Source organism: Melozone crissalis, unplaced genomic scaffold, assembly GCF_028551555.1.
Source record: "Melozone crissalis strain CALT ecotype California unplaced genomic scaffold, PUWL_Pcris_2 ptg000251l_1, whole genome shotgun sequence".
In the NCBI taxonomy this organism is placed as follows: Eukaryota; Metazoa; Chordata; class Aves; order Passeriformes; family Passerellidae; genus Melozone; species Melozone crissalis.
In genome coordinates this window covers 1,400,277-1,427,207 of record NW_026536010.1, presented here as the reverse complement: position 1 = coordinate 1,427,207, position 26,931 = coordinate 1,400,277, and the positions used below count along the sequence as shown (strand labels likewise).

The window sequence follows — 26,931 nt, the reverse complement described above, 5'->3', positions numbered from 1 at the left end:
GCTGCAGCCCCAGAGCAGAGTGCCAGGGCCCTGGGCTCACCTGTGTTGCAGGGTGCTGCGTCGCGAGGCCTCGGAGCAGGCGCAGGATAAAAGGAAGTGCAGGTCGAGATAAGAACCTCTTCCATATGTCTGCATCCAAACTGCATGGAACACAAAAGGCAGCAGCTGGGGGAGTGTCCCAGACAGCAGCATGGCTCCAGGCTGCAGGGAACACTCCCGCCCCCGTGTCCCTGCTCAGCTCATTAATGAAGGGACAGTCACACTCCCACTCCCGTGCTGTGCACGGCCACGGTGCCAACTCTGAGCCTGGGGATTTGTGTTCATGAGTTGGCTACCAACAGCACAAACTCTGTTGCTGTGCAACAGGAGGGGACAGGCAGGAAACACAAGGATTGAGATATCCAAGAAATCAGCTTGGATGGGTATCAAATGGGAAGATTTCAGGGTTTTTAGGTCATCCCTATACGTGCACTGCCTCACCAGAACTCTGCATCACAGCTCTGAATGCTCCTGAATGGGCACTTGTTCATGGGTTTCTTGGGAGATTGTGGTGATGGGATGAGGAGGATGTCCAGGGCAGTCACACACATTAACCACACACATTAAATAGTGACTCTTACTTCTTTGCACTTGGAATGTGCTTTTTCATGTAATCCAGGGCATTCTGTGTAATCCCCTTCTGCAGGATGAGATCTTTCAGCTGATGGCCGTTGCTGTTGTTCTTTATTCCTGCTGCTATTTTACAGAAGCAATCCAGGAAGACTTTATCATCTCCACTGTGCTCCTCATCATACCTGAACAAAGAGAAGAGATGGTAACTCTGCCTGTAATTCTCATTGAATGATGTACCTGCCCCAGCTCAGAAAAGCTATTCAGGCCCCTGTCACCTCCAAATGCTCTCTCTGAAGACCTATTTCTCAAGCTAGAGCTCACACATTTCTTTCAAAAATGGCTCAGAAGTGAAAGAGGAAATGAAGCCTGGCTGTTGGGATTTTAGTTGACTAGAGATTGGAAAAGTACAAAGCTGTAGCTAATTTTGAGTTTTGCACTTGCTAGATAGGGTGTCCTTAAGCCTAGCTGTAGTATGATAACAAATAGTGAAGGAGACATGAGAAAAGAGAGATGTAACCCCTAAAGAATAGAGAAGAGCTAATGTTGTAGTGTAACCAATAAACAGTGTAAATTACAGAATATCATGAGCTTATTACTTGCTGTTTAAGTGTCTAATGCTCTCTTCCATAAACAGAACTTGCTAATAACTCATATTAAGCCCCGAGTTTTCCCTGCACCCGACACCTGGCATTAGACTGGAGTAGCACCAATGAGGAGATGAAGGCAGAGATGTGTCAGTAAAACCATTTCAGGTGCTTTTAGCTGAGCTGTGCCAACATACTTGTCGCAGACATTTTTCACAGAAATCCTTTCTTTCAGATTTCTGCATTTTCTGGGAAGCAGAGGCCCCAGAGGAGAATGTAAACAATTGTTATCAGCTGCTGTGAAATGCAATAGGATGCACCTGTGATTGGTTCATGTTCCATGTTTATGGTTGAGAGCCAATCACAGGGCAAGCTCTCCGGAACACAGGGACAGAGAATTCTCTTGTTTGTAGATTCTTTCTATTCCATTCTTAGCTCAGCAGCCTCTGCAACTTCTCTCTTTATTCTTATTAGTATAGTTATAATGTATTATATATCATATATCAATAAATGCAGCCTTCTGATCAAGAAACAAGATTCTCGTCCTTCTCCCACCCCCAGCGACCCACTCAGGTCGCTGTAATACATACTTATCAAAGTTGCAGTAGGGCTTGAAGCGATCCACCAGGATCTGCATCTTCTCCATCTCCCCGAAGCTCAGGTAGGGGATGATGCGCAGCAGCCCCTGCAGCACGCTCAGGTTGGAGCGCACAAAGGTGCTGTTGATCTGGTCCAGCAGCATCACCAGCTGGTCCTTGTCCCCTGTCAGGAGGAGGTTGCCCTGTGAAGCAAAAGCAGCAGGATTTATAGTCAATAAATCTACAAGGAAATTCTCACTCCGGGAGGTGGTGTGTCGCAGACATTTTTTCACAGAAATACTTTCTTTCAGATTTGTCCATTTTCTGGGAAGCTGAGGGCCCCAGAAGAAAATGTAAACAATGATTATCAGCTGCTGTAGAATGCAATAAAATGCACCTGTGATTGGTTCATGTTCCCATGTTTATAATTAAGAGCCAATCACAAGAGTAAGCTGGGGACAGAGGCCCTGGACACAACTTTGTTATAGATTCTTTCTTTCTATTCTTAGCTTAGCAACCTCTGCAACTTCTCTCTTTATTCTTATTAGTATAGTTATAATGTATTATATATCATATATCAATAAATGCAGCCTTCTGATCAAGAAACAAGATTCTCGTCCTTCTCTCACCACCCCAGCGACCCACTCAGGTCGCTGTAATAGTGGTGGGCTGCTCCTGTTGTGAAGGGGTGGTCACTGATAAAAATAAAATTTAGTCTTGTTCTCAGAGGTCTCATGGAATGGCTGCACCAACCCCTGGCTTATTCCACGTGCTGTTAAAGCATTTTCCAGCCAAAAGTCTAATAATTCCAACCCAAAGCACACCAGATTCCTGTTCACCCACAGCTTCAAAAGATGAGTGAGAAGCTCTTCTTGTTCTCAGTCTAGATGAGATACAGTTTTATTCTCAATTAGCTGGAAAATCAATCATGTTTTCAACACATACAAAAACACTCCAAAAAACAAGGCCAAGCTGTGTCTTTTCTTGTCTCTCACTGGCCCGTGGCCCAGAGCAGGCAGGAAAGGATCCAAGCAGTGCCTAACAACCCTCACCCAACCATGCAAGACTCATCCTGACGCAGCCTCGCAGTGCTTTTGGTTCAGGGCCCTCCTCGAGCCCTTCCCCAGGGCCTGCCAAGACCTGCCAGAAGTGGAACGAGGGTCAGACTCCACCAGCACTCCCCTCCAGCTCCTGGAGCTCAGCATCCCTGTGAGCAGGGCTGTGCAAGGCCTGAATCCAGGGAAAGGAGCCACTCACCTTGTCCTCGCTCAGGGGCTCCGCGTTGGATTCGTCCAGAATGATCTCCATGATGCTGAGCACCTGCTCTGCCACTGCTGCTCCCCCGCTGTCCTTGCTCTCCTGCTCAGCCACCAGAGCCTGCAAGACATGGGAGTGCTCAGGGGAACAGCAGCAGTCACTGGTCTGAGGTGGGAAGGGGCACTGGAACACCAGCAGTCACTGGTTTGGGGTGGGAGCAGACCCTGGAGCACCAGCAGTCACTGGTTTGAGGTGGGCACTGGAGCACCAGCAGTCACTGGTTTAAAGTGGGAAGAGGCACTGGAGCACCAGCTGGTTTAACTGCCCCCACACTCCCACCCATAACAGATAAGGAATGTCCAAAGGATAATTTGCAGTGCCAGCACATCAATATTTCCCATCTCCTGTAGTTGTCACAAGGCAGCAGGGCAGGCAGAAGTAGCTTAAACTCACTGGAATCCATGGAAAAACCACTTCTGGAAGTCAAGGCTGTCCTTACCAAGTTGAGAGTCCCCAGCATGACATTCAAAGTGTTCATCTCTGGCTTGACCAGCTGCTGCCGGTTGATTTTCACCTTCACACAGTAACTGAAGAGTTTTAACAGCACCTGCAAAATACACAAAGGGATTCTCTGTGGGACTTCACAACGAGAGGGGATTTTGCTGAAACTGAAGTAATAGTTTAATACAATAATAGACCTGATATCCAGACTGCTGGGATACAGTACACCCCAGATTTTCACATAAATATATATGTGTGTATATATATATATATATATATATATCTTAGCACAGCTTTGGTTTTCAGATATGGCTAAGGCAGAAAACAATTCTTCCAGCAAAAAAGGATTTAATCTTACCAACTCCTCAGGCTCTAGACATTTCAAGTTTTGTAAGGAATTGTTACCCAGAAAGAACAGGAGAGGGAAAGAGCTGCTCCAGCTCAAGGGAGATTGTCTAAACCTCAGGGATGTCTGTGGAATTTTCCTCCCCATGACTCCTGACCCCGGTGCCAAAGGGACACTCACGGTTAAGAGGTGCCGGCCCTGCTTGAAGTCCTTGATGCCAGTCAGTCTGTTGAGCATGCACTCCAGGCCTCCACATGGGGCCATCACCCCCGCCATCTTATACACCTCCTCCTCATCCTCCTCCTCATCTGCAGGACAGACACAGTGGTGAGGACAGGAGCAGCCACAGCGAGACACGCAGAAATGGAGAGCAGAGCAGCACACATTCCCCAGCAATTCCAGGCACTTCAGTTGTATTGAATTCAAAAAGAATTAAGAGCAGAGATATGAAGAAGGGCTGGGCAGAATGGTCCCCGTGCCAAGCAAGTGCTCACATCTGAAGCACAGCTTTAAAGCGCTGGTAAAATCCTCCTTCACTCGAGGTGAAGCAGGTAAATGCAGCAAAAGCAACGTCAATCAACTTTAAGCTCACTGCTGTGAGGATAATAATGTCATTGCTCTGCAGCAAACCTCAGATTTCAAATCTAATCCCAGCTTTCAGCAGACAAATGCATTACCAGTGGTGGAGTCGAGGGACTCGATGAATTCCTCCGTGGCATCTCCCAGTAACCCCCGCATGCGGTAAATGATCCTCATGGGCTCCCCCTGCAAGAGCACAGCTTTTTATTCATTCTGTCTCTGGCCACTTGGACACAAGCCTGGTTCTGGTTTCAGTGTGTGCAGACACTCCAGCCCCAGCTCTCCCTCGTGCTGTTCCACCTGCTGATGGTAGCAAGGGGAAATCTTTCACTCCCTCATTCTCCCCATCCTGAGATGAATTAAAAACAACAGCAGAGCCACCTGCAAAAACATCAGTAACTCATCCCTTGGTCTGCCCAGCTTTTCTTGGCATTGCCAGTTAATTGACAGACTGGTGATAAACAGTCTCTTCCATCTCCTCCAGCTTTCCTTCAGCACCAGTGAAAGATGCAGCCATGGAAAATGGGTTCACCTGCTTTCCATGGCAACCTCTCCTCTGGGGTATGGCACAGCATACTTGGGAAATCCAGGGAACAGGCACAGCCCAGGAAATGAAGCAGGACAGGCTAATTGGATGAAAGCTTTCAAAGAGATAAAATCTGCAGTGATGGCAAATGGAAGAGGAGTAAAAGGCAATTTAATGAGCTTTCAGTAAGACAGTACATCACTGATACAGCCAAGAAGCTGTGCTTTTACCCTCAGAAAGGGACACTTTTCCAGATGCATTTCCAGCTGGAAATACTGACAGCATATCATGAAACTTTCCATTTTTAATCCATAGGTCTGAATAAAAAGCAGAAAAGAAAAATCCCAGATTTGGGAGCAGGAGACCTTGCAAGAGAAAACCTGTCAGGGATCGTGCTAAGCCTAATGTGGAATAAGCAGTGCTTAATGTCACAGCAAATACATAAGCACAGGGAAAGCCCCGGGGGGAAGATCTGCTCAAAGGCCACGCTGGCGACCAGCAATTAACACCACAGGGGCCCTGGTAAAACGGCAGATGAACAAAAAAAGCCACTGAGAGACAAGGGAAACAAAAAGGGGCCTGAGGTTGCGTTTCTTGTGAGCCTGTCGCTCCCAGGGAACGGGAGCTGCGGCTCCAGGAGGTGCTCACAAAGGAAGACAGATGAAAGCTGTTCATCCCCAGGAATGCTGAGCAAACTCTGCCTTTCAGCAGCTGAGCTGCCTCCCTCCGGGAGAGCTGCACGCCCGGCATCCCACGGGAACAGCTCCTCCAGGGGCAGCGTGGGGAACATTGCACCAGCGACTCGATCAGAATTCAAATCAGAGCTCACAGATTAACACCAGCACCTCGTCTCCCTTTCCAAGTTGGTACCTTGTTAAAAATTACCACTGTCACAAGGTTTGGGCTTGATTTTGCAGTACTGAAGGCTTTGTTCCTGAAATAAAGCTTAATGAGACCCATTTTGTCATCATTCACTGCTAACTGGCACTTTGTTTGAACAGTTCCCACAAATGGCTTCAGAAATGGAAGTTTCAAAGGTGATTTGAGGCCAGGAGGAAATGAGGAATGACCAAGAAATGCTGGGCAAATCAGTCTTGGTTTATGATCTCAAGTGCCTCCAAAAATATATTTGCAGTGGGCAAGCTTGAGCCTGATGGTCTCATTGGGAGTTGATTTGGATGGTCACAAGGAAAGAAGGGAAGAGCTTGTTCTGGACACATCCACCTCTGGAACAAGCTCAGTGTGACATGGTGGACTGAACCCTTAACACTGCTGGGTCCATTTCTTCATGTGAAAAACACACAACACATACAATGAAAAACAAAAAAAGGATGAATCTGCCAAGTGCTTGAGATCTTGATGAAAAACATAAGTGCAGAAGTGCAAATATGGAGAAGCACTGGATGCTCTGTGCATAAATAACTTGGGCTCACCCCCAAAGCACAGACTGATGGAGCAGTCTGGTGTCCTTGTGTGCACACACACAAAACTTTTGTGTGCAGATGGAGTGTGAAATGTGCTCTGAAAGGCACTGAAACTTTCAGCTCTCCCAGGGGAGCACAGGGAGAGCTGTTCATCAGGAAGAGTCACTGTGACACAGGACACAGCTCACCTGGGGCAGTGCTCTGCAATCACTCACGTTGCAGGGCCATGCACAATCTGTCCTAACAGAGCACCAAAAGTTGCTGAGCAGTTACACCCAATAAATTATATGCCAGGAAATAAATCCTGACGCGTGTGGTTTTGATTTTTCCTCATTTTTTTTTGTTGATGTGAAGGACAGCTGCTCTGTGCTGTTAACTTGAACAAAGGTAACACACACCTCGTTTGTGGGACACCACACCTTCTTGTAGACCTCAGCCACAGGCAGATCCAGACTGATGATCTTGTTGTTCACCAGAAGCTGAAAGGGAGAGAAGAACAAGTCAAGAACAAGCTCAGGTTGTTACATCACCACCCCAGCAACCACCAGCTGCCCAAAACCAGCATCCCACAGGTCTGTGCAAGCAATCCCCACCTCCAGAAATTCTCACCTCCATGCCACTGTCATCCTCCAGCAGAGCCACCAGGTCACAGTCCTGGCAGATCTTGTTCTTGATGTCCCTCATGAGGGGCCCGATGCCAGGCTCGTTACTGCTGTAGGGATTCCCTGGCATCCTGCCCTGCAGGAAATCTTCCTGCTGGGGATCTTTCTCCAGGGTGACAAAGAACTCAGTGACTTCATTCTCCTCCTAAAGAGCAGCAGCAGAGACACAGTGAGTAAGTTTTTCCCTAGCCATGCTCCCAGTGCTGCATTTTAATGGGAGAATGTTCCTAAACCTTCAGTCCTTTCCCCACTGGTGCATCTGCTCTGCATGCCACACTGAGGATGGCCAGGATCACTGAGTAACCAAATTCCTCAGGGAATCTGAACGCCCCAGAGGGATACACTGGGGCACAGTCTCCACTGGCTAATGGTGAATCATGACTGCAGACACTGCTGCTCCTGGGAAAAAAGAACCAAATTCAGGGTGCTAGAGGTGCTTGGTGGTGATTCTCCTCCTCTATCATGGGACCCCACCTGGAGCACTGCACACAGCTCTGGTGTTCTCAACATGAGAACTCAGGGAATTGTTGGAGCAAGGGCAGAGGAGGCCATGGAGGGGACTGGAGCACCTCCCCTATGGAGACAGGCTGGGACATTGGGAATGTTCAGCCTGGAGAGGGGAAGGTTGTGTGGAGACACCACAACACCTTCCATGGTGTAAAACTGACTGCAGGAAAGCCAGAGAGGGACTTTTCATCAGGAGCTGGAGTGACAGGACAAAGGGGAAAGGGTTCAAACTGAAAAAGGAGAAATTTAGGTCAGACATTGGGAAGAGTGGGCAGGCCCTGGCACAAGTGCCCAGAGCAGCTGTGGCTGCCCCTGGACCCCTGCAATGCCCAAGGCTGGGCTGGAAGCAGCCTGGGATCATGGAAGGTGTCCCTGCCATGGCAGAGGCTGGGATGGACAATCTTTAAGTCCCTTCCCAAAGCATTTCAGGGCTGTGTTCAGGCAGTGTGGCCCTGCCCCACTCACAGGGTAGATGATGCTGCAGAGCCTCTCAAAGATGAACACTGGGGTCCTGTAGTCATCGAGGCTGTAACGCTTGGCAGTCTCTATGCACACAGCCATGAATGCCTTGGTCTCTGACTCTGTGCCTGCCAACAAAAGGAAGCTTTAAAATGGACTCTGCAGTCAATTTTATAGATTTCCCTTTAAGTCAGCACATGCAGTAAATCCTTCTGCAGCCAGCCCCACAATTTGGTGCTCTCTCCTTTTGTGAATCCACTCTGTGAAAGATGGAAAGTATTTCTTAGGTAGGGTTACTCTGCATGGCTGGGTTGCAGTAAAACAGCCCCATAAAAATGAGGACGCTGAGATTCCTGGAAGATAAGAGGTGACTAGGAATGCTGTTCAACTGCTCTGTGCCAACAGAAAATACTGGAAGCCATAAACCCCCCTGATCACAGCAGTCATTTAGACAAGTTCTTTGTGTGGCTGCTCTGCTTTTCCATCTTGGTAGATCCTAAAGGTGGATTTATGGAACAGAGGTGGTTTTACCTGTTGTCATGTCCTCCAGCATCTCCAGCAGCATGTCCTGGGTCTCATCAATCAGCTTTGTCCTCTGCACCACCAGCTTCCTCAGGCACAGGTACCCATTGAGCACCGTGCCCACCAGGCGGCTCTTGAAGTGCCTCTTGATGGACTCCACCTCCACAAAGGAAGAGAGGAGACCTGGAAAGACACAGAAATTCAGGCAGTGTGGAAACCCAGGGCACTGAGAATATTTCTGTGTCTGCTCTGGGGTGCCCTGACCCCCAGGGCAGCACTGACTCTGACCCTCATCCATGGAGAAAGTTTCCTAAAGACTTCAAGACAGACTGGAATACACAAAGGTGTGAAATAGATTCTAGAGAGCAGTGTAGGTGTGTCACTGGGTGAGAAATTGAGGTTTTGGGATTTTTAGTATGTTGTGGATGGAAGCAAGATGGAGGGAACAGGGTGTTGTCCTGGGTTTCTTTTTCACGCTTCTTCTTCCTTCTTCTCCATGGGTTTGGGTGGCATTTTGTAATTGGGCAGAAAAGTCCCCATTGTGGGCTCTGTGGGATCAGTTATTGAGTTAAAAGGGAAAATAATCCAGGTGTCAGCTCTTAATTAGATAGTTTAGTCTTAAAAGACCTTATAACAATAGATAGTTAGCCATTTGTGCCTTGCTGCCCAACTCACAGAAGTGAGACTGTTTCACTGATAAGGAATAATAAACACCTGAGTCCAAACATGAATTACTGTCTCCAGTGCTTTCAATCCACACCTGGGGGAACCCACAACTGGTACCCTGAAACTGGAACCCCCACAAGGCAGGTGGGAGAGAATTTGATTTCTGAATTTCACAGCAGCAAACGGGGCACAGTATCATAAAAATGGTTTGTTCCAGCTCCCATCACTCTGGGGTTTGAAGCTCATTCCTGTGAACTGGGGGGTTGCAGGCAAAAGCCTTGGCCTGGCTTGCAAATTGTAACATATGAAAACTAGTCTGGGAATGAGGAAAGGGCCTAAGGAGTTTCCCGTGTGCTTGATGCAAAATTCTGCACTCTTTGGCATTTTCCTGTCACAAGCTATTCCAAAAGCAGATGACTGCTCCTCTTGTCATACTTCTAATACCTCTGGTGATGTGCAATGAGTTATCAGTGACATCAGCAAGCTGGTCACTCCTACAATAAAGCAAAGAATCAGCAAACACAAGGATTCTTTCCCATGACACACTGATCAACATGCTGCTTCTTGCAAGAAACCAGGCTTTATGGATTCACCCACTAATGGCTGAAGAATGTGAGAGAGGATACAAAAAACAATGATCTAGTTCGTGAGGTATTTCCATTTCCAACACATTTTTGTAAAAGGGTGTACACCCTAGAAGATAAAAGCAAAGCTCCCATAGAATTGGGAGGTAAGAACAACAGGTAGGAATGAAGCAGCAGTGTTTACAGTGGTGCCAGGGATTATGTAATAAAGTGAAATGATGAAGCTTGCCTGGTGTGTTACCACAGTTCAGCTAAAAACTCTTACTGACCGCAAAAAAATTATGGAAAAATCCATTTAGAGATTAAATGCTAAATCGATGGCAAAAATCCAGTGCTGACAATGGCAACACAGCTGAATGAGATCTCGCTGAAATTCTGCCACAGCTGTTAGAGAACAATGATCCCCAGCTCTAACCCTGCTGCAGGCCCACTGAATACCTGTGAGGCTCTTCAGGGCATATCCCTGCTGCAGATCCGTGCTGAGTGTTGCTTCCTCCAAGGCCAGCAAACGAGCTATTTCCTGAAAATAATTAAAACCATTAACAGCCTGTTAGGCCAAGATGGCCCTGCAATGCCAATAACCTTTGGGGTGTCTAACACAAGGTGCAGAGAACTCAGAAACTGAAAGCACAACTGCAAGAGCAGGGAGGGAAGGGGAGAAGGAAAGGAAATCTCCCACAAATATCCCTCTCATTTTCTCCCTGCTGGCACTGCTTGGCTCTAGTGGCCCTCCAGGAGCACTCACAGCCACCACTGATATGGAGAGAGCCACCTGTCCCTCTGGAGTGCAGCAGGGACCCCCACAGAAAACTCCCACCATTCTGAACACCGTAAACACAGAGTGCTGCTCCTCCAAAGGCTGCAGTTCCCATTTCTCCAGCAATGGCAGCACACCTGATCCCTCCCTGTCCCCAGGGGCTCTCAGAGCTCAGCCTGGGAGCTGCACAACAGTGCCAAGGCAGTGCAGCAATATTGACAGCCCCAGCAGTTAATTAAAGTGTTAAAGAATTAAAGAATTCTCCAGCTGGGGCTAAAACCCCCGTGGCTCCCTCTGTTCAGAGGTACCAGCACTGAAGTGTGAACTTGAGAACCACGGCAGGGTCAGCAACAGGGCACTGAACAAAGGGATGGAATTTCAAAGGCAAAGAAAGCCAAGCTAACAGGTCATTTCCTGCACACAAACCCATACCTTGGTGATGAGGCTGCCAATGTAGGGCAGAACCCCTCTGGCTGCCAGGTAGACCTTCCAGTGGGCAGGTTTGATGAGCTTCTGGTACAGGGCCAGGTACTCAGCAGCACATTCACCAGCAATGCTCAGCTCATCCAGGTAGCTGGGAGAGAGAAACACAAGCTGACAACCCAAAGAGAAACACAGCTGACATTCCAGCCTAAGGACAGTGTGGAAAGGAAGAAAAAGCCTCCAGAAATCAATCCATCCATCCATCCATCCATCCATCCATCCATCCATCCATCCATCCATCCATCCATCCCTCCATCCATCCATCCATCCATCCATCCATCCATCCATCCATCCTTCCATCCACCCATCCATCCATCCCCTCCTGAGGCAGTGAGGTCTCCTTGCTAACAGCATCACTGATATTCATCACTTGCTGGCTAAATCAGTGTTTGTCCCCAAAAGGAGCTGACTGAGCTATCAGCATGAGCTGGGTAAGTTATGCCACAGCAGCTGGAACAGAGTTCACTCATTATTCTGTCACTGAAGAGGGGGAAATGTTGGCCACAGAACTGAACAGCTGATCCTTACTGCTGGAAAAGGTACAGACTGCAAGAGCTCATTGCCAGGCAGCAAACCCCAGTTCTCCCTAAATCTATACCCTCCCAGTTAATTAAGTTGAAAAATCCAGCTCAAAAAGAGCCCTGAACTGCAGGTATACAGGGAGAGGTGTGAGAAAAGCTGCAAGAAGGGAGAGATTCTGCTGGGAATTGAAGACAAACACTGGTGGAGCTGCCAGGAGTGGCAGCACAGGAGTACCTGGTGAGGAGATCCAGGACCTGCTGCTTCCTGCTGGGGATGGTGGCCAGGGCCTCCACGATGGTGCAGGCAGCCTGCCTGGCAGCCTGGGTGGCAGGAGTGAACAGCACCTGGGCCAGGGGCAGGAAAAGCCAGGTCAGACCCACGGGCACAGATGAACTTGTGACAGCTCACAGGAAGGCACAACGTGGGGGCTGTTGGGTGACACGGTGGCAGCGTTTTCTTGGTTCTGTGACAATTCCTGCTCTGCTCAGCACCAAGGTGTTTAAAGAGTGCATGGAGCTGCTAGTGCACACACACAGGAAGCAAAGCTTTGCTGCAGGACCCTCAGAGGTGCAGCTCATCAGGCACAGGAGCACCATGGCTGTGGAGAGCTTGGTTCAAACATGGCTTAAAGAAAGAGGCCATGAAGGTATACAGCTGATGGAAAAGTAAAAGGCAGCTGTAAAGCAGCATTTCCCAGGCTTGATTCTGTAAATAATTAGGTTCTCAAGCAAATTTTTTATAAACAACAAGATTCTCAGACAATCTTCTCATAACAGGTAAACATTCTGTCCTTGGCTGCTCTGGGAACAGATATGAAAGTTTTGAGAACTTTTCATATCACGGTGAGAACACTGATCCTGTTTTCAATAAACAAACCACAGGTATTGTAAACAAAAGGAGGGGTTAGAGTTTTCTCTGTAGCCTATCGTGAGCTCAAATTTTGCAATATGCATGAACTTAATTAACACTGTTATAAAAGGTGATTGATTGGTTCAATAAATCAGAGTCGATGCTGATCAACAAAGATGGGTCGTCTCCCTTCGCTTTCAACACATGGCAATCAAAGGTTCAGAGTTTAGGAACCCACAGGCTCCCAGATCAGCGTTGGTGCAGCATTTCTGAGGGAGCACAGCTGCAAAGCTGACTTGGCATCAGAGGCAGTGAGTGCCAGCCTCCCCAGACAGCAAACACCCACAGTGTGTGACTGAGCCCTGGAGCTTCCCCACCTTTACCTGTCTCAGCCAATTGTTGTGTCCCAGCTTGAGATCCAGAGGACAAGTTCTCTTCCCACGGCGGCTCATGAACTGCTTCCACTTCCAGACGTATTTTTCTGACAAGTAGAGCTGGTGAAGCTCAGCTTTGCTGGGAGTTTTCCCGTTGGCATCTGCACCTGCAATGTTGAGCAGAGCCCAAGAGAGCTGTCAGCAGTCATGAGCTGCAAACTGCCAGAGGATTTTTATTTTATTTATTCCAGTCTTCCTACTGGAACTCGCCAAACTCCAGCTGGGAACTGAGTGCTTCCCATCTCCTCCTGCTGCCATTTTCACTCCTGTAGAGCCATGCTCAGTTCCAAGCCTCATGAAAATCCCAGAGCCTCTCTCAAGCAATCCCATCAGCTTTCCAGCTGGCTGCTATCAATTTAAGTAAGCAACAAGTTTCATTTTTTACACTCCCTGATTCTCTTTGGGCACAGAGCATTTTCTGTTTAGGGTTTGAGGCACACAGCCCAGAAAAGTCAGTGCTACAACTCTAAGGACTAAATGTGAGGATGGAATCAGATGTCACAGGACAGCAGCCAACACAACTCCACAGAAGCAGATTCCTTATTAAATCTGGGGACACACAGATTTATTAAATTAATATTCCTATTAAAACATTCCTATTTAATCTGGGCACAGGGCTCACCTCTGGCAGGGAGGCACTTCTTCCAAGCTTCATAGGATGCTTTGGGGTCCTTCTTGAGCCACAGCTGAGCCTGTGCATGGATTTCATTGCTGTAAGGCTTCACAGTGGTGAGAGCATCCATGGGCACATCCTAACAAATAAAAAAGCTCAGTGATTCTTCAGAAAGCCACAGTCTGCTCCCAAAGAGCAACCCCTGGGGCTGGGACATGAGGAGGCAAATGCAGCTCTTGGATAGCAGCAGGGTAATGCAGTGTCTGTTAATGGTGAACTAAGAGAGATATTCCAGTTCCTACTGAAATATCAATAAACTCATCGCTGACATCCGTCTGTGATTATCAGACAGGCAGATCAAAGCAGAAAAATACCTTCTCTTCTGCAAATCTAATCCTAAATGAAAATCAACAGCCATCAATCAATATATTTTAATGAGAACTGTAGCTCTGTATTTAAAAATCTGAGTCAAAAGTACTTGATTCTTTCAAATTTAGGTACTTGATTATACAAAGCTGCTGAAAGCCTAAAGCCTGCCCAAAATAACCAAGCTGTGGCTTTGAAGTAGGCCTACCCCCCTCAGATCTGAGGGGAAAACAGTAAACCCTCAACAGCTGTGGTCAAAGTCACCAAAACCCAGTGAAAAATAAAGTAGTCATCTGTGATTTGCAGTGTGTAATGAAGAGTCACAGGGCTTGTGCTTCCTAGGAACAGAGACCAGGAAAAGCAAGTCCTGCCTTCCTCACAAACCAATTCCTCACTGAGATCAGCGTTCCAGACTCCAATCAGCAAATTCTCAAGGTTTTGCTCAGCCTCGAGGCAGTACCTTGTTCTTCTTGCTGGTAGGAGCAGGTGGCTTGATGAGCTTCTGCAGGATGCGCAGGCACATGAGGGTGATGTTCTCAACAACCACCGGGGTCTTGATGTTCACTGCCATCAGGAAGAGGCTGAGAGCTGCAAGCAGACAGGGGTGTCCATTATCCTGGGAGAGCTCTGGGCAGCACTGAGGTGGGTTTAGAGGTGGCAGTGCTGCCCTTGCTGGTGCCCACACTCACCGCAGCGCAGGCGCAGCTCCCAGCAGCTGTCCTCCTTGGAGATGGAGTCTGTCAGCAGCAGCATCTCGTACTGGAGGCTGCTGGCCTGCAACACACACAGCTCCAGCTCCTGGGGGTGCCCCACTCCCTGCTGCCCTCCCAGTTTTCATCAAATCAGGTTCCAAACACATGGATCTAGGTTAGCTTAATGCCATGCACACTGGGGGGATGTGACCTGCTGGAGAGGTACAAGCAAAGCCAAGGCAGGGAACTGCCTGAGGAAGCTTCAGCAGGTACCTGTGCACAAAATTCTGTGCTGTACTTTGACATTTATGTAATTTCCTGTGGAAACCCAGAGCACTGGGAATATTTCTGTGTCTGCTCTGGGGTGCCCTGACCCCCAGGGCAGCACTGACTCTGACCCTCATCCATGGAGAAAGTTTCCCAGACTGCAAGATAGACTGGAATCCACAAAAGTGTGAAATAGGTTATAGAGAGTAGTGCAAGTGTATCACTTAGGTGAGAAATTGAGGTTTTGGGATTTTTAGTATGTTGTGGATGGAAGCAAGATGGAGGGCACAGGGTGTTGTCCTCGGTTTCTTCTTCATACTACTACTTCCTTCTTCTTCATGGGTTTGGGTGGCATTTTGTAATTGAGCAGAAAAGTCCGCATTGGATGCTCTTTGGGATCAGTTATTGAGTTAAAAGGGAAAATAATCCAGGTGTCAGCTCTTAATTGGATAGTTTAGTCTTAAAAGCCCTTGTACCAAGAGATTGTTGGCCATTTTGTGCCTTCTAATGAAAAGCTGCACAACTCATGGTTGTGAAACTGTTTCACTGATAACAGACATGTTCACACCTGGGTCTGAACATGAATTACTGTCTCCAGTGCCTTCAATCCAGACCCAGAAAAAACCAATGACTGGTACCCCCCTCCCCCATAATTTTCTATTGAAACTCATTTTTTTTCTTACAAACAGACCACAAGAGAGAAGATGCAATGATTAGAGAGGCAGAACAAAGAAACAGGAAAACACTGGAGTCTCTCACCAAGTCTGGATTTGCCCAGTGTCCCTTCAGAGCTGCAGAAACCTTCCCAATGATTAAATCATTCATTTGCTGTGTGGCCTCTGGATTGTCCCTAGTTCCAGGAGGAAAAAGACAACACTGTTATGCTCTGCTTGTACTAAATGCCAAAAGCTCCTGGGATTTCAGCTCAGCTGGTAACAAGGGAGTTGGAGGTTACACTGTGCTGCTGTACAACACAGCCATGGCAGGGGAGGGACTCAGGTCCTTTCCAAACCAGACCAATTTGTGATTCTAAGATAACTCTCCCTATGAGGCTTTCCCTTCCTCAGGGGGCTTTCCTGATGCCTTTTGAGACTACCCTAAAATACAGGCCAGACAAAATTAAGGGAATAAAATGTATTTAGTGAAAGGCCCTCAGGTATATCTCAGGCAGATTAAGTCCCCCAGGGGCTGCACCCAAAAATGAACCATGGGGTCAGGGGTTTTATAACTTTTATAACTTTGCTCCATTTGCATATTGGGGGTCAATCCTCCAATTACAGCTTCAGCTGATGAAGTCATTCACCCCAAGTTTGCTCCCCCAGCTCCCTTTTAATCTCTGGGGGTCTGAGGCAGTGAGGTGTCCTTGAGTGCCAGGCCTGGAGAGGAATTGCTGTGTGTGCCCCAACAGCAGCTGACACTGTGCGTGGAGTTTGGAGCTGTACGCTAAAGAACTGCAGGGTTATATTACAAATTAGAAATTGTAAATACAAATAATAAATAACATATTAAATGAATATATGAAATCCTGAGGCACTGAGGTGTCCTTGTATCACAGACATCTTTTATGGAAAATCCTTTCCTTAGGATTTTTCCTCCTGAGAAGCTGAGAGGCCTCAGGAACAAAATGTAAACAATGGTTATCTGCTGCTGTGGAATGCAACAGGTGCATCTGTGATTAATCTCATAAAGTTGTTTGTAATTAATGGCCAGTCACAGTCAGCTGGCTCGGACTCTCTGTCCGAGACACAAACTTTTGTTATCATTCTTTCTTTTTCTATTCTTAGCCAGACTTCTGCTGAAATCCTTTCTTCTATTCTTTTAGTATAGTTTTAATATAATATATATTATAAAATAATAAATCAAGCCTTCTAAAACATGGAGTCAGATCCTCATCTCTTCCCTCATCCTCAAACCCCTGTGACACAGTCACACCCTTGGGTGCCAAGCCTGGAGCAGAATTGTTGTGTCTGCCCAAACAGCAGCTGGCACTGCGTGTGGGGTTTGGAGCTGTACACTAAAGAACTGCAGGGTTATATTACAAATTAGAAATTGTAAATACAAATAATAAAGAATATATCAAATGAATATATGAAATCCTGAAGCTGTGTCCTTGTGTCAAAGACATCCTCTGTGAAAAATCCTTTCCTTACGATTTTTCCTCCTGAGAAGCTGGGAGGCCTCAGGAACAAAATGTAAACAATGGTTATCTGCTGCTGTGGAATGCAACAGATGCATCTGTGATTAATCTCATAAAGTTGTTTCTAATTAATGGCCAATCACAGTCAGCTGGCTCGGACTCTCTGTCCGAGACAGAAACTTTTGTTATCATTCTTTCTTTTTCCATTCTTAGCTAACCTTCTGATGAAATCCTTTCTTCTATTCTTTTAGTATAGTTTCAATATAACATATATCATAAAATAATAAATCAAGCCTTCTGAAACATGGAGTCAGATCCTCATCTCTTCACTCATCCTCAGATCCCTGTGACACGGTCACACCCTTGAGTGCCAGGCCTGGAGAAGAATTGCTGTGTGTGCCTCAAATGGGAGAACAGCAGCTGGCACTGCGTGTGGGGTTTGGAGCTGTACACTAAAGAACCGCAGGGTTATATTACAAATTACAAATTGTAAATACAAATAATAAAGAATATATCAAGTGAAAATATGAAATCCTGAGGCAGTGAGGTGTCCTTCATTGCCAGGATGGAGAGGAATTGTTGTGTGTGCTCAAAACGGGAGAACAGCAGCTGGCACTGCATGCTCTCCCGTGGAGTTTGGAGGTCACAAATACACGGAAAATACAGAGAAAATACAAAAGCTGAAGCCCTCAGGCACCACCCCGAGCACGACGCCCCCCAGAGCAGCCCTCACCTGGTCAGCAGGCACATGAGCTGCCGCACCTCCTCGCGCATGGCGGCCGCGCCGCGGCGCAGGTTGTAGTCGAAGAGCTCGCGGATGAGCCCCTGCGCCACCAGGATGTGGCGGATGGCGCCGTTGGTGGCCAGGGCCCGCAGCAGGGTGATGCAGTGCTCGGTGACGGCCGAGGCGCAGCCGTAGCACTTGGTGGACGAGGTGTGGCCGCAGCCCAGCACCGACAGCGCCCGGTACTGGCTGGCCGTGAACGTGGGCAGCGCCGAGCTCCGCGACGACTTGGTGGCCGCCTCGCGCTGCTGCAGGTCGTACTCCAGCAGCTCCTTCCGAGAGGCAAACACTTTCTGGGGACACACAGGAGCCACTGTCAGCCAGCCCGATGCCACCCCCAGGCACAGGTTATCATCACTGAGTATTTCGGGGAGAAATGTTTTTGAGAGGAATGAGGGATTTGTCTTTACAAGCAAGGTGGTAGGTAAAACTAGCACTGAGACATCATGGAAACAATGGGAAGGATTCCACTGATTTATCAATGGTAAAACATATTTGCTTTTACAAATAAACTTTAGGTTTGCTGATAAATGAAACTGGATACTGAAAGATGAAAGAAACAATGGGGAAAACCCCTGAATTCCATAAGAATTAAAAATAAAAGGGAGGGTTATACATTAGAGGGAAATCTCTGGTATCAGGCATTCTGGGAAGTCTGAACCTCTCAAGTACCTCAGAAATGGGGAAAGAGAGAAGGGAAATTGGGATAAAAAGGAGGCTGCATCCTCCAAAAATCCGAGAGACCCCTGGGAATGCCCCATGGCCTCCCCCTTTATTCAAATAAAGCCAGAAAGGACTCCTCTGTCTCCTTTTTGGACATCAACTTCTGGTGTTTGTGGATTAATTTCCCTAACATTTTCACTAAGTATTTTGGGGAGAAATATTCTGGAGAGGAATGAGGGATTTGTCTTTACAAGCAAGGTGGTAGATAAAACTAGCACTGAGAGATAAAAGAAACAATGAGAAGGATTCTACTGATTGGAAAAAGATATTTGCTTTTACAAATAAACTTTATCCAATGAAGTTGGATATTGAAAGATGAAAGAAACAATGGCATAAACCTCTGGTGTTTGTGGATTAATTTTCCTGACATTTTTAACCAAGTGTTTCCAAACTTTAGATCCTTCATGGCAAGAGAAGACTTGGGAAATCCATGAGGAATATCAGCCTAACTCTCATTTATCACAGAATTCACAGAATCACCAGGTTGGAAGAGACCTTAAAGACCATTGAGTCCAACTCAGCCCCAACACCTCAACTAAACCCTGGTACCCAGTGCCACATCCAGGCTTTGTTAAACACACCCAGGGATGGGGACTCCACCACCTCCCCAGGCAGAACATTCCAGAACTTTATAACTTCATCCTCTCTGCTGTTTACACTACATGCAATATAATGCTGGAAATGTGACAAATCCATAGTATTAACTACTATTAATAGTGGCAGAGGAAGTCATAGTAGATTATTATTACAGAGAGAACCAATTATTTAATATGCTTAAATATCACAGCCAAAAGGACATTCATGATGTAGCAGGTTTTCCAGTGTTTATGTGATTTGTTGAGCACAAATAAACATATTTAATTTATAAAACACTTCTGTAGGTCACCCTTCAGACTGGTGTGTTTTCAAACACTTGATACATGCAAAAATTCAATTCTCCTTAATTAACCATCTGTTCAGTCTCCTGCTCTTCATGATGGAGCTGCTGAGAAAAAGAGTTTCACAAGCTAGCTGAAATTTTAGTAATTAATACATAGCTTCTAGAAATTATTATTATTTCCCTGAAAACATGCAGCTGATCACCTGCTGTTAATGATATCATTAAATGAAGAATGGGAACATCTTGGGGGGTTTTTTCCCTAATAAAGGCCTGGCCCAAATCCAAACCAAAGCCATTGTACCTGGATGATTTTGGACAGCTCATCGAAGGAGTTCTTGCAGTCCCCACAGTACTCCTGGGCTAACTGCAGGATGTACCTGTTCACACTGGCTGAGGTAGAACTGATCCCTCCACTGCTGCCAGACTCATCCTGGAACGGGGAAAGCAAAGAGGAATCACAAAGGGAGGCTCCACACAAAATAACAACAGCAGAGCCAAGGGCAGAGTGTGCCCAGCCTGAGCTCTGTGCCAGCTGCACCTGGCCCTGCTTACCTGGGGCTTCTCAGGGGCTGCCTCGTTCACCTTGCACAGGAGGTTCTCCAGCTGTGGTCGGTGTCCCATCAGCTGGTGATACACCCTGTCAGCCTTGTCCAGCAGAGTGTTGATGTTTGTCACTGCCTAGCCAGGGAAAAGGAAAGGAAACTCTTATTTCATTTTCAGAACCACAACCACCAAGCTCCAAGTCTTCTGCTTTTCTTTTGGGGGGGGAAATCACTAAATCACTAAATTGTGACCCTGCAGCCTGGTTCTGCCCTGAGGAGCAGTGTGGTGACACTAATGAGCACACTCTGTGACACTACAATGAGCACAACCTGTGACACTACACTGAGCACATCCTGTGGTACTACACCGAGCAGACCCTGTGGTACTACACTGAGCATACCCTATGGTACTACACCGAGCACACCCTGTGACACTACACTGAGCACATCCTGTGGTACTACACCGAGCACATCCTGTGACACTACACTGAGCACACCCTGTGGTACTACACCGAGCACATCCTGTGGTACTACACTGAGCACACCCTGTGGTACTACACCGAGCACATCCTGTGGTACTACACCGAGCACACTCTGTGACACTACACCGAGCACACCCTGTGGTACTACACCGAGCACATCCTGTGGTACTACACTGAGCACACTCTGTGACACTACACCGAGCACACCCTGTGGTACTACACCGAGCACACCCTGTGGTACTACACCGAGCACACCCTGTGGTACTACACTGAGCACCCTGGTCCTTTGGGACAGGACACAGAGTGCACAGGGCTCTTCATTCATTAGCAGGGCTGCTCAGGTGGGATGGGAAGCCAACAGAAGAAGCCAAATCCATCCCCTTGTACAGCAAGGCAAGGAGATGCAGTCAGCTCATTTGTGAGGCACTGAATGAACCTTTTGTAGAATTACTTGTCTGGTGGAGCAAGACACAAACTCAGAATGCATTGGTCAGTGAGGAGCCTTGAAGGAACACTGATTTTAACAGGGGATGGAGCCCTGATTTCAACAGGGGATGGAGCCCTAATTTCAACAGGGGATGGAGCCCTGATTTTAACAGGGGATGGAGCTCTGATTTTAACAGGGGATGGAGCTCTGATTTTAACAGGGGATGGAGCCCTGACTTTGACAGGGGATGGAGCCCTGACTTTGACAGGGGATGGAGCCCTGATTTTGACAGGGGATGGAGCCCTGCTGTGCCCACAGAGGGGATGGAGCCCTGCTGTCCCCACAGTGTCCCAGAGCCCCAGGATCCCCTGCCAGCCCCACCTTCTTGCGATCCTCCTCGTTCTCGATGGGGTCCACGGCGCAGCAGGGCTTGGCGTAGAGCATGAAGTCGAAGCGAGCGTATTTACAGAAGCCACAGGCATTGCACAGGAAAGGATCCTTCTCATCATAATTGATGGACCTGCAAGGAAGGCAGCAGCTCAAAACCTGCAGCTCAAGGCAATGGAACAAACTGAACAGACTGGGTGACTTACAACACCTCGGTGACCAGACTGCTCTGGGGAAGGGAAATACTGGAGAATCAAAACCTACACATCAGGCAACAAAAAAGTCCTCCCAGCAGTGCCAGGTTCTGGCTGGAAAAAGCAGCAAATTGTTCCTAACAATTCCACTTTAATGACAGTAATTCCCGGTAGAAAGTCAGGCTGGGGCACTGTGTCCTTTAGGAGAACACAGATGAAGGAACTGCTCTGGTTTGCAGGGTTTGGCCTTTGCACTGGGATTGACTGCACTTCTCCCCACTGCAGAGCAGGGCAGCAGACAGAACTGATTTATGGCTCCCAGAGCTCCAGAAGGGATGTGGAAACCTTTCCACACACCAGCAATCACCAGGAAAGAGCCTCCCAAACACCTCAAATCCCATGAGAATTAGAGAGGAATAGGGACAACAATAAGGGGAAAGAGATATCAGATAAGGAGACAAAAGTGACAAAAGAGCAGGATTTCTAAGGCTGTAGTAGAAGTGTGAATAGCACACAGTAAATTACCCCTGAGCCTGCTCTGAATGAGCAGAGCACAACAAAAGCCATGAATGGAACTGTCTGTCCAGCCCAGGCAGGGATCCTGGGGGAAGCCCTGCAATCCCCCAGCTGAACTCCAGCCTCCAGCCCAGACAGGCCAAAAATAACCTGCTCCAGGGAATTCTGTGCTGTGAACTTCGAGGCTGGATGTGAAACTTCAGCTGGCTGAGAATTGTGCTCCCAGGCTCCCTTTGTTAGCCTGCATTACATTAAATCCCTGTAAGCCTGTTTTATACTTCCCCACTAATTTGATTGTGTGCTTGTATTAACCAGAATGGGAGATTTACATGGCAGGGGGTGTGGGGCACCAGGGAGGGCTCTGGGGGACACTCACACCTGCACTTGGGGCACTGCCACACACTGGGGACACACAGGGACACCCACAGAGCTGCATTGGGGCACTGCCGCACACTGGGGACACACAGGGACATGCACAGAGCTGCACTTGGGGCACTGCCACACACTGGGGACACACAGGGACACGCACAGAGCTGCACTTGGGGCACTGCCACACACTGGGGACACAGGGGAACACACACAGAGCTGCACTTGGGGCACTGCTGCACACTGGGGACACAGGGGGACACACACAGAGCTGCACTTGGGGCACTGCTGCACACTGGGGACACAGGGGGACACACACAGAGCTGCACTTGGGGCACTAGCAGATGTTCTGGGGACACACAGGGACTCTGGGGGCACACACAGTGACACTGGGGACACCCACAGAGCTGCACTTGTAGCACTGTTACATGTTCTGGGGACACACAGTGGCAGTGAGGGCACACACAGTGACACAGTAACACCCCGACCTGCACTTGTGGCACTGGTAGATGCTCTGGGGGCACACACAATGACACAGTGACACTGGGGACACACACACTGACACTCAGTGACACCCCGATCTGCACTTGTGGCACTGGTAGCCATTCTGGGGGCACACACAGTGACACAGTGACACTGGGGACACACACAGTGACACCTTGACCTGCACTTGTGGCACTGGTAGACATTCTGGGGGTACACTCAGTGACTCTGGGGACACACTCAGTGACTCTGGGCACACACACAGTGATTTTGGGGACATTGGGGACACACAGACCTGCACTTGTGGCACTGGTAGACGTTCTGGGGACACACAGTGACACTGGGGACACACTCAGTGACTCTGGGGACACACACAGTGACACACACCTGCACTTGTGGCACTGGTAGACGTTCTGGGCACACACACAGTGATTTTGGGGACACTGGGGACAGCCTGACCTGCACTTGTGGCACTGGTAGCCGTTCTGGGCACACACACAGTGGTTGTGGGGACACTGGGGACAGCCTGACCTGCACTTGTGGCACTGGTAGACGTTCTGGGCACACACAGTGACTCTGGGGCACACACAGTGATTTTGGGGACACTGGGGACAGCCTGACCTGCACTTGTGGCACTGGTAGACGTTCTCGCCGCAGTTGCCGCACACGCCGGGGTTGGCGGGCACCGAGGCGCTGCAGCGCGGGCACTGCAGGGTCTCGGTCGATGCCTGGTAGTTCTCGTAGAAGTCGGCGAACTCGATCATCAGGTTGGAGGCCACGATGGGCAGGGGCAGATCGATCTTCACCTCCGTCTGCCCCGGCGTCAGCTGCACCTTCTTGGCCTTGTGCCAGCGAGCCGGCCTGCAGCAGGGATGGAGGGGAAGGTTGGGAAAGGGAGGGGAAGGTTTGGGAAGGGAAGGTTTGGGAAGGTTTGGGAAGGGAAGGTTTGGGATGGGATGGGATGGGATGGGATGGGATGGGATGGGATGGGATGGGATGGGAAGGTTTGGGAAGCGAAGGGAAGGGAAGGGAAGCAAAGGGAAGGGAAGCAAAGGGAAGGGAAGCAAAGGGAAGAAAAGGGAAGCAAAGGGAAGCAAAGGAAGGGAAGCAAAGGAAGGGAAAGGAAACCAAAGGAAAGAAAGGTTTTCCAGAGGGAAGTTCCCTCCCCACCCACGTGTGAGGAAAAGCCAAATGCAACCGTCTCGGCTCTAAATCTCCTTTAACTGGGATGAATGGGGAGCAGTTCTAGGATTCGTTTCCTTAGCTTCTGTATTGACATGATATGTAGCCAGAAATACATTTTAAGCCTTTATCCTCTTCATAGAGAGAGACTGTTTGGGATTAAAGAGCTGTTGATGCCTCATGGAAAAACTTTAATTCTACAGACATTTTCTAGGGATTTTCACCTCCATTTTTTTATTAGTAAGGACATTTGCATGAAAACAGGATATTTATTTCTTAAAGATCTCATCTGCTCCCACTGCTTATTCTCAACCTGAAGTCAGAATCCTCTCTTTGTGACATCATAATCCTCTCCACAGCAGCCACTTGTGATGTCACAGAGGATTAAGACTTCAAATAAGCAATAAGCGGCGGGCACAGATTAATCCCTAAGCCAGAGAGATCTGATTCTGGTGAGAACATCTCAAGAAGTAAGAAGGGGAAGCACATAAGCAGGACTGGCTCCAGACTGAGCAGTGTGTTGAAAAGGAGCCATTTCTGGTAGGTAAAGCAGAGCTGAGAGTGAGACCATCCAACTTCTAATTTTAATTCTACTCTATGGCTTCAAAGAAACAATGTTAATGCTTTCAGCATTCCTGGACATGCTGCAAAGTCCAAATCCCTTTTGGAGTCAAACTACCCATGAAGTGCTCTCAGTATTACTGCTGGTTCCCACACAATTAAGTCAGGTGCTTTAAAGCAAGCCTGGACAAAATCAGAATCCACTAATTTTATAGACATTCTTCAAGCTTCAGAGGAAATCTGGATCTTTGCTTCAACAATTGTAGGGGATTCAGAACAATCCCATCCAATGTGGGCTGAGAGTGATGAGTAACAGTCTAAGGAGGAACCTTGGGGAAAAACAAGAAGCCAAGGGAATGAATCTGATTCAGAGACTGCACAGAAAACTCGATGAACATACTTGTTCTTCAGCTCCACGATGGCCTGCACGGTCCTGTTGTTGTAGTAGAGGTTGATGGTTCTCACCATCTTGGTTCGTTTCAGGTCCCCAATCTTCACTGTCACCTTGCTGATGGTGTGGCTGCCAATGAGCTTCACCACCTGCTGCGTGGTCGTGTAGCGCGTGTCCACTTTGATGGACGACAGCTTGATGTACTGGGGAGACAAAGCAAGGGCACACTGCCTGTCTGAGGGCACCCCAAAGCCTCAGGGGCACAAGAAAGCAAGGGTTGGGATCCCTGATGTACTGGGGAGACAAAGCAAGGACACACTGCCTGTCTGAGGGCACCCCAAAACCTCAGGGACAGGGAAAACCAAGGACTGGGATCCCTGATGTACTGGGGAGACAAAGCAAGGACACACTGCCTGTCTGAGGGCACCCCAAAACCTCAGGGACACAGGAAACCACACCTGGAAAGGGTTGGGATCCCCACCACTGGAAAGGATTTAATAACAGCAGTTAATGTTGGTGCCATGCACAGCTGGAGCTGTGTCAGGGGGGTTTAGGCTGGAGATCAGGGCAAGGTTCTTCCCCCAGAGGGTGCAGGCACTGCCCAGGCTCCCCAGGGCATGGGCACAGCACTGCCAGAGCTCCAGGAGCATTTGGACACCACTCCCAGGGATGCCCAGGACATTGTTGGGGTGTCTGTGCAGAGCCAGGGTTGGATTTGATCCCTGTGGGCCCTTTCCAGCCCAGGACATTCCATGGCTGTGTGACTCCAGGGTTACTTACACAGAAAGGCACCTCGGGGTTGTTGCAGACAAGGCAAGGATCACTCTCCAGGTAGTAGCCATCAAATTCCACAAGCCCAGACAATGTGCTGGAATGAGGGAACAACACTGACACGTGGACCTGGGCACTTGCTGCTTTAAACCCAGGCCATTCAACCAGAATCACTTTAACTTCCCCCATTTCCCAGTCCCAGTGTGTAACAGAACTGTTATAGTGTATATCACACTGGAAATAACAGCTTTTAACTAAGGATTTTTATTGTAATTATCAATGGCCAAGGTGGGACCAAGAACACTCAAAAGTGCAAATCTCTATTCTCCAGCTGGGCCTAAGATTTTACACATTTATTGAGCAGAAGAGCTCAAGCCAAGCTCTATTCTCCAGCTGGGCCTAAGATTTTACAACATTTACTGACAGTGAAAGCAGAAGAGCTCAAGCCAAGCTCTGCTGGCAGGGCACAATGTCAGGTTTGCATGTGGCAGAAGGATTCTGCTGCTCTCCCAAGCCCAGCAGGCACAAACCTCAGCAGGGCCCATCCCCACCACCTGCCCTGGGTGCTCCCCATGGATGGAGCTCAGCTGGAGAGCCCTGCAGGGACCTGGATCCAAGGCACAAAGACTCACTTGTAGATGTTGGAGTTGGGGTGGTTGGTGAGAATGTGGTTTTGGGTCCGGAGGATCTCCACGGCCTTTTGGGAATATTCCTTCAGCTGAAATAAAACCAGGGACAGTCTTCAAAACAATGCTTTTATTGCTACACAGACACAAATATCCTCATCTTGTGGTGTTCCAGGTGCCCCAAAAGAAGTACACACCACACCCACAGGAATTTATGTGTTAAATCATTAACCAGGACTGTAATTGATCCTAAAATTTGAGATTGACACAGTAAGTGCTGTTTGTCAGTCAATCCCTGCAGGTGTCTGCCAAGATTTGTACAGCATTCCCCACTCTCTAAACATACTCATGCAAGTATCAATGGGTCTGAATTATTTGTTCTCAATCCCACTGATCCCCTAAAAGAGGCCACAGCTTCCTTTGTTCAAAAATCATGGTTACAAAAGATTTCTAGGAGTTGCAATATCAAAAATCTAAAAACTGGAGCTGCCAGATCCACAAAGCCTCCTGTGGGAAAGAGGTATTTTTTCTCAATAAATAAAAAACTCATCAGCACAATTTCACCCCCAAAACAATAAAACAAAAATCCACACTTCCAAATTCTTTAAGGATCCTGCTTTTTTTTTAACATTAAAGTTCTAATAACATGAAAAATTTCCAGCAGAAGCTCTTCTGACAGAAAATCTGTG

The 26,931-nt window shown here is 48.1% G+C and overlaps 1 protein-coding gene across 1 annotated transcript in view; it reads right to left on the bottom strand.

Annotated features, from left to right (window-relative positions):
* Positions 1-26,931, bottom strand: part of UBR4 (ubiquitin protein ligase E3 component n-recognin 4) — a 95,904-nt gene that overhangs the window by 13,967 nt on the left and 55,006 nt on the right. Inside the window, exons 72-98 of the mRNA XM_054294488.1 lie at positions 26,249-26,334; positions 25,626-25,713; positions 24,855-25,048; positions 23,333-23,572; positions 21,147-21,285; positions 19,867-19,992; positions 19,616-19,744; positions 17,661-18,004; positions 15,550-15,640; positions 14,521-14,605; positions 14,292-14,419; positions 13,475-13,604; positions 12,802-12,959; positions 11,804-11,913; positions 10,997-11,138; positions 10,246-10,327; positions 8,567-8,740; positions 8,042-8,163; positions 7,017-7,214; positions 6,806-6,886; positions 4,556-4,643; positions 4,059-4,186; positions 3,531-3,638; positions 3,032-3,151; positions 1,787-1,977; positions 621-794; positions 41-140 (exon numbers count right to left, since the gene is read on the bottom strand). Coding sequence (XP_054150463.1) covers positions 41-140; positions 621-794; positions 1,787-1,977; positions 3,032-3,151; positions 3,531-3,638; positions 4,059-4,186; positions 4,556-4,643; positions 6,806-6,886; positions 7,017-7,214; positions 8,042-8,163; positions 8,567-8,740; positions 10,246-10,327; positions 10,997-11,138; positions 11,804-11,913; positions 12,802-12,959; positions 13,475-13,604; positions 14,292-14,419; positions 14,521-14,605; positions 15,550-15,640; positions 17,661-18,004; positions 19,616-19,744; positions 19,867-19,992; positions 21,147-21,285; positions 23,333-23,572; positions 24,855-25,048; positions 25,626-25,713; positions 26,249-26,334 — 3,756 coding nt within the window. The remainder of the gene's footprint in view (positions 1-40; positions 141-620; positions 795-1,786; positions 1,978-3,031; positions 3,152-3,530; positions 3,639-4,058; positions 4,187-4,555; positions 4,644-6,805; positions 6,887-7,016; positions 7,215-8,041; positions 8,164-8,566; positions 8,741-10,245; positions 10,328-10,996; positions 11,139-11,803; positions 11,914-12,801; positions 12,960-13,474; positions 13,605-14,291; positions 14,420-14,520; positions 14,606-15,549; positions 15,641-17,660; positions 18,005-19,615; positions 19,745-19,866; positions 19,993-21,146; positions 21,286-23,332; positions 23,573-24,854; positions 25,049-25,625; positions 25,714-26,248; positions 26,335-26,931) is intronic.